Below are 6,409 nucleotides of genomic sequence, written 5' to 3'. Positions count from 1 at the left end.
TTAATAAATCTATAAAAGCGAATAAATGGCCAAAAATTAGTACATTCCAAAAAATAATAAACCCTAAAAATGTATAAATCCCGAAGAAATTAATAAACCCCCAAGGTGGTATTAATGAATGCCCAAAAAATGAATAAATCACCCAAAAATAACTAAATTTTATAAATTAAATGTCAAAAAATCATTAATCCTTAAAAATTAATAAATCCCCAAAATTAATCAATCACTAAAAATTAATAAATGCCAAAAAATAATTTCCCCAAAGTAAACCCCAAATTCATTAATCCCAAAAATATTAAATTCATAAATCTTCCCAAAATGAATCCCAAAAAATAAATCCAAAAGAAAATAAAAAACTAAAAAATAAATCCTCCAAAAATAAGCAATTCCCCCAAAATAAATCACAAATAAGTTAATACATCCCAAAACTAAGTTAATAAATGCCCACAAAAATGAATAAATCCCTGAAAACAAATGAACAAATCCCAAAAAATCAACTAAAAACCCGTTTTAATTTTTTTTTCAAAATCCGTTTATTACAAAAAAACTCCAAAAAAAACCTCCGGGGTTGGGGGAGGGGTCCCACGCCCCTCCCCCACCCCAAAAAGGGTCTCAAACCCCCCCAAAATCCCCCAAAAGGGACCCCAAATTCTCCTCTCTACCCCCTAAACCCCCCCAAAAACCCCACAAATTTTTGGGGTCTCCTCCCTCACCCCAAATCCTTCCCCCCCATCCCCAAAAACTTCCCCTCCCCCCACTACAGCCTAAGGGGGTCCCCAAATCCTAAAATCTACAAAACCCCCCAAAAATCTGGGGGGAATCCCAAAAAAAATCAGGGAAACCCCAAAAATTTGAGAGGAATCCCCAAAATACCAGGGGGGACCCCCCCAAAAATCCCCCCAAACCTTGAGACCCCCAAATTTACCCGGAGGGACCAAATCCGGGGGGATGCCCCCCAAAAATCAGAATTATTCAGCTCATTTTGCCCAAAATCCCCAAATGTTGGGCGGTTTTGGGGGTTTTTTCCTGTTTTTTCCAGTTCGATTTTCAACGGGGACCCCAAAATTCGTCACCCGGGGGCTGTTCCTCCTCATTTTGGGGTCGTTTTCCGTCGTTTTGGGGTCGTTCCCCTTCATTTTGGGGTCCTTTCCCCTCATCTTGGGGTCATTCCTCCTTATTTTGGGGTCATTTCCCCTGATTTTGTCGTTGTTCCTCCTCATTTTGGGGTCATTTCCCCCAATTTTGTCATTGTTTCTCCTCATTTTGGGGTCATTTCCCCTGATTTTGTCGTTGTTCCTCCTCATTTTGGGGTCTATTCCCCTGATTTTGTCATTGTTCGTCATTTTGGGGTCATTTCCCCCAATTTTGTCATTGTTCCTCCTCATTTTGGGGTCATTTCCCACAATTTTGTCATTGTTCCTCCTCATTTTGGGGTCATTTCCCCTGATTTTGGGTGTCCCCACTTTGTTCCAGGAAGGATTTGGGTGTCCGGGGGTCACTCGGTCACTTTGGGGTCATTCCTGACCACTTTGGGGTCACTCCGTGGTCACTCCGTGGTCACTCTGTGGTCACTCTCTGGTCACTCCATGGTCACTCTCTGGTCACTCTGTGGTCACTCTGTGGTCACTCCGTGGTCACTCTCTGGTCACTCTCTGGTCACTCTCTGGTCACTCTGGTCACTCTCTGGTCACTCTGTGGTCACTCCGTGGTCACTCCGTGGTCACTCTGTGGTCACTCTCTGGTCACTCCATGGTCACTCTCTGGTCACTCTGTGGTCACTCCGTGGTCACTCTCTGGTCACTCCGTGGTCACTCTGTGGTCACTCCGTGGTCACTCTGGGCTCGTTGCCATCGTCCCGGGGGTCACCCACTCGGGGTCACGGTGTCCACACGCCCAGGGGTCACTTTGGGGGTCACTTTGGGGGTCACTTTGGGGTCGTTGCCGTCACCCTGGTGGTCACTCTCAACGTCCAGCAGGGTCCAGATGTCCGGCGGTCACTCCCCACCACCGTGGGGTCACTTCATGGTCAGTGCCACCTCCTTGCCACCAGCCCAGTGGTCACTCCCTCAGTGTCCAGCAGGGATCCAGTGTCCAGTGGTCACTCCCTCAGTGTCCAGCAGGGATCCAGTGTCCAGTGGTCACTCCCACCGCTCTGGGGTCACTCCCACCACTTTGGGGTCACTCCACACCATGTTGGGGTCATTCCTGACCACCTTGGCCTCCTTGCCACCACCCCAGTGGTCACTCCCTCAGTGTCCAGCAGGGATCCAGTGTCCAGTGGTCACTCCCCACCGCTCTGGGGTCACTCCCCACAATTCTGGGGTCACTTTGTGCCACTTTGGGGTCACTTTGCACCACTTTGGGGGGGTCACTCCCCACCACGTCGGTGGTCACTCTGTGGTCAGTCAACCTCCTTGCCACCACCCCAGTGGTCACTCCCTCAGTGTCCAGCAGGGATCAAATGTCCAGTGGTCACTCCCCAACACTTTGGAGTCACTCCCACCGCTCTGGGGTCACTTTGCACCACTTTGGGGGGTCACTCCCCACCACTTCAGTGGTCACTCTGTGGTCAGTCCCACCTCCTTGCCACCACCCCAGTGGTCACTCCCTCAGTGTCCAGCAGGGATCCAGTGTCCAGTGGTCACTCCCCAACACTTTGGGGTCACTCCCACCACTCTGTGGTCACTCCCACCGCTCTGGGGTCACTCACTGCCCACGACCCTGGCGGTCACTCCATGGTCACTCTGGGGTCACTCTGTGGTTACTCTGGGGTCACTTTGCACCACTCTGGGGTCACTTTTGTGCCACTCTGGGGTCACTCCCACTGCTCTGTGGTCACTCACTGCCCACCACCCTGGTGGTCACTCCGCGGTCACTCCGCGGTCACTCCGACCCCCTCCCCCCCCCCCGCGGTCACTCCCACCACCCCCCCCTCACCGCCCTCCCCCCCACCCCTCCCCCCTGGCTCACCCGGGGGAGGACCCGGCACGCCCCTCCCCCCCCCCCCCCCTCCCCCGCCCCGCCGGGCCCTCCCCCGCCCCCCCTCACCGCAGCAGCGCCCCTCCCTCGGCGCCGCCGGCTTCCAGCACGTTCTGGGCGGTGGTTTTGCCGTGCTGCTCCTTGAGGTGCCGGCGGATGGCGGGCTTGTGGGCGAAGCGCACGTCGCAGTAGGAGCAGCGGTAGGGCCGCGCGCCGCTGTGCAGGTTCAGGTGGTCGTGCAGCGTGGATTTCTGCGTGAAGCTCTTGCCGCAGACGCCGCAGCCGTGCGACTTGACGCCGCGGTGCACGTTCATGTGCCGGTTCAGGTTGCTGCTGTGGTTGAACTGCTTCCCGCAGCGCGGGCACATGAACACGAAGTGCTGCGCCCGCATGTGGAACACCAGCTTCTCCACGCCCTGGAAGCTCTCCCCGCACTTCCCGCACCGCGACGCCGCCGCCGGTGTCACCGTGGAGGTTGTGGCGCTCACCGATGCGGCCGTGTGCGTGCCTGGTGGTTCCTCTGTGCTGCTTGCAACACCAACACCTCCCCCACCGCCGGGGAAGATAACCAAACCTTCCCCCTCAGCGTCCTCGGCCAGGCTGTAACACGCCTTGACCACGCCGATCCGCGCCGCGCCGCCGTCCGGCAGCCCCACCGCCGCCGTGCCGGGTGTTGTCTCTGCACCGGTCACCGCCGGCCACCTCCTCCCGCGGCGCCGCGTGGCCGGCTCCACCTTCACGATGCACACATCCCCCGCTGCATCCTCCTCATCCTCGTCCTCCTCCTCCTCCTCGGGCTTGGGCGGCGGCGCGGGCGCGGCGGGCGCGGGCTGGATGAAGCGCGCCAGGGCGCCGCGGCAGCGCTCCACCACGTGCTCCATCTGCAGGTAGCTCGCCGCCGTCAGGTAATTCACCAGGTCCCGCCCGGCGAACTCCAGCGCGCCGGTGTAGCAGGAGAGCAGCAGGTCGGCCAGGACCCGCGCGCTGTGCGCCAGCGAGACGCGCAGCTCGGCCGCGGGGTTCAGCAGGAACTGGTCGCGCAGGAAGGGCGAGCACGCCGCCAGGATGACGCGGTGCCCGCGGAAGCGCAGGCTCCGCGCCACGATGGTCACGTCGCAGAAACGCTCCTCCGCACGCAGCCGCGTCATCGAGCGCAGCGCCGCCGCCTCGTGGCCCGGCAGCTGGAAACGGAGCACCTCGGCGCACGAGGACATGGTGTGGGGGGAATGGGGGGGGCTGGGGGGGACTGGGAGGGACTGGGAGTGGAGTTATGGGCACTGGGACGGACTGGGAGGGACTGGGAGGGACTGGGAGGGGAGTTATGGGCACTGGGACGGACTGGGAGGGACTGGGAGGGACTGGGAGCGGAGTTGTGGGCACTGGGAGGGGAGTTATGGGCACTGGGGGGGACTGGGAGCGGAGCTATGGGCACTGGGAGGGACTGGGACGGGAGTTATGGGCACTGGGAGGGGAGTTATGGGCACTGGGAGAGACTGGGAGGGGAGCTGTGGGCACTGGGAGGGACTGGGACGGGAGTTATGGGCACTGGGAGGGACTGGGAGTGACTGGGAGTGGAGTTATGGGCACTGGGAGGGACTGGGAGTGACTGGGAGTGGAGTTATGGGCACTGGGAGGGACTGGGAGTGGAGTTATGGGCACTGGGAGGGGAGTTATGGGCACTGGGAGGGACTGGGAGGGACTGGGAGGGGAGTTATGGGCACTGGGACGGACTGGGAGGGACTGGGAGGGGAGTTATGGGCACTGGGACGGACTGGGAGGGACTGGGAGCGGAGTTATGGGCACTGGGAGGGACTGGGAGGCACTGGGAGGGTCTGGTAGGGGAGTTATGGGCACTGGGAAGGAACTGCCAAGGAACTGGGAGCACTGGGAGGGAACTGGGAGGGACTGGGAGGGACTGGGACAGACGGAGGGGGACTGGGAGGGGACTGGCAGCAGAGTTATGGTGACTGGGAGGGAACTGGGAGGGACTGGGACAGACTGGGGGGGACTGGGAGGGACTGGGACAGACTGGGGGGGACTGGGAGGGACTGGGAGCGGAGTTATGGGCACTGGGAGGGAACTGCCAAGGAACTGGGAGCACTGGGAGGGAACTGGGAGGGACTGGGACAGACTGGGAGCAGAGTTATGGTAACTGGGAGGGAACTGGGAATTGTTTCGGAGAACTTGGCCGGGACTGGGACTGGGGTGATGGGGACTGGAGGTTACTGGGAGAACTGGGAGGGCCACTGGGAGTCACCGAGGGTCACTGGGAGTTACTGGGAGCACGGGGGGGGTCACTGGGAGCACTGGGGGGGGTCACTGGGAGTTACTGGGGGGGTCACTGGGAGTTACTGGGAGCACTGGGGGGGTCACTGGGAGTTACTGGGGGGTCACTGGGAGTTACTGGGAGCACTGGGGGGGGGTCACTGGGAGCACTGATGGGGTCACTGGGAGCACTGGGGGGGGTCACTGGGAGTTACTGGGAGCACTGGGGGGGTCACTGGGAGCACTGGGGGGGTCACTGGGAGCACTGGGGGGGTCACTGGGAGTCACTGGGCGTTACTGGGAGCACTGGAGGGGGGGTGGGGGAGGCTCCGGGAGTCACGTGGCTGCACCTGCGGAGGGAGGGGGGGGGAGTGAGGCGGGGGTGGGGGGAGGGGCGGGGGGGGGAGCGCGCGCCAAGGCCGCGCCGTGACGTCACCGCGCCCCCCCCCCTTTAACCAAACCCCCCCAAAACCGCCGCCCCGACCCCCTCCCCCTCCCCCGGGGCCGTGCCCGTCCCCCCCCGTCCCCCTCCCGCCGTTACCGGTCGGGCCGCGGGCCCGGGGCAGAGAGCGGCGGCGGCGGCGGGCGGGAGGGGCCGGCGCGGGGCATTGTGGGATGCAGGCGGACCCCCCTGCCCCTCAGCGCCGCGGGGCATTCTGGGATACTGGAGGACCCCCCCTTCCCCTCAGGGTCGCGGGGCATTCTGGGATACTGGAGGACCCCCCCCTTCTTCCCCCCTCAGGGTCGCGGAGCATTCTGGGATACTGGAGGACCCCTCTTCCCCCCTCAGGGCCGCGGGGCATTGTGGGATACTGGAGGACCCCTCTTCCCCCTCAGGGCCGCGGGGCACTGTGGGATACTGGAGGACCGCGTGACGTCACCGGCGCGCTGCGCCGTTGCCATGGGGACGGGAGAGAGCGGGAAAATGGGGAAAAAACGGGGGAAAAACGGGGGAAAAACGCGCAAAAATCGGTCCGGAAGTGGTCGGGAAATGGTCGGGAAATGGTGGAAAGGTGGGGAAAAAAAGTGGTGGAAAGATCGGCGATAAAAGGTCCAAAAGGGTCAAGAATGGTGGAAAGAGGACGAAAAATGGTTTAAAAAAAAAAGTAAAAATAAAAATAAAAGGTCAGGATATGGTAAAATACGTGGCCAGGGAATGGTGAGG

General features: G+C 60.0%; 1 protein-coding gene across 1 annotated transcript; it reads right to left on the bottom strand.

Annotated features, from left to right (window-relative positions):
• Nucleotides 1-3,042: 3,042 nt before the first annotated feature.
• Nucleotides 3,043-4,217, bottom strand: ZBTB12 (zinc finger and BTB domain containing 12). Its single transcript, XM_041712755.2, has one exon. The coding sequence runs from the start codon at nucleotides 4,191-4,193 to the stop codon at nucleotides 3,045-3,047; it is 1,149 nt and encodes a 382-aa protein (XP_041568689.2). The 5' UTR covers nucleotides 4,194-4,217; the 3' UTR covers nucleotides 3,043-3,044.
• Nucleotides 4,218-6,409: the final 2,192 nt, after the last annotated feature.

Source organism: Taeniopygia guttata, chromosome 35 (assembly GCF_048771995.1).
Source record: "Taeniopygia guttata chromosome 35, bTaeGut7.mat, whole genome shotgun sequence".
In the NCBI taxonomy this organism is placed as follows: domain Eukaryota; kingdom Metazoa; phylum Chordata; class Aves; order Passeriformes; family Estrildidae; genus Taeniopygia; species Taeniopygia guttata.
Note: the sequence above shows the minus strand (reverse complement) of the source record. Positions and strands in the feature narration are given on the sequence as shown.

Coding starts and splice junctions, on each gene's coding strand:
- ZBTB12 (XM_041712755.2), bottom strand. CDS start 4,193: ATGTCCTCGTGCGCCGAGGTGCTCCGTTTCCAGCTGCCGGGCCACGAG.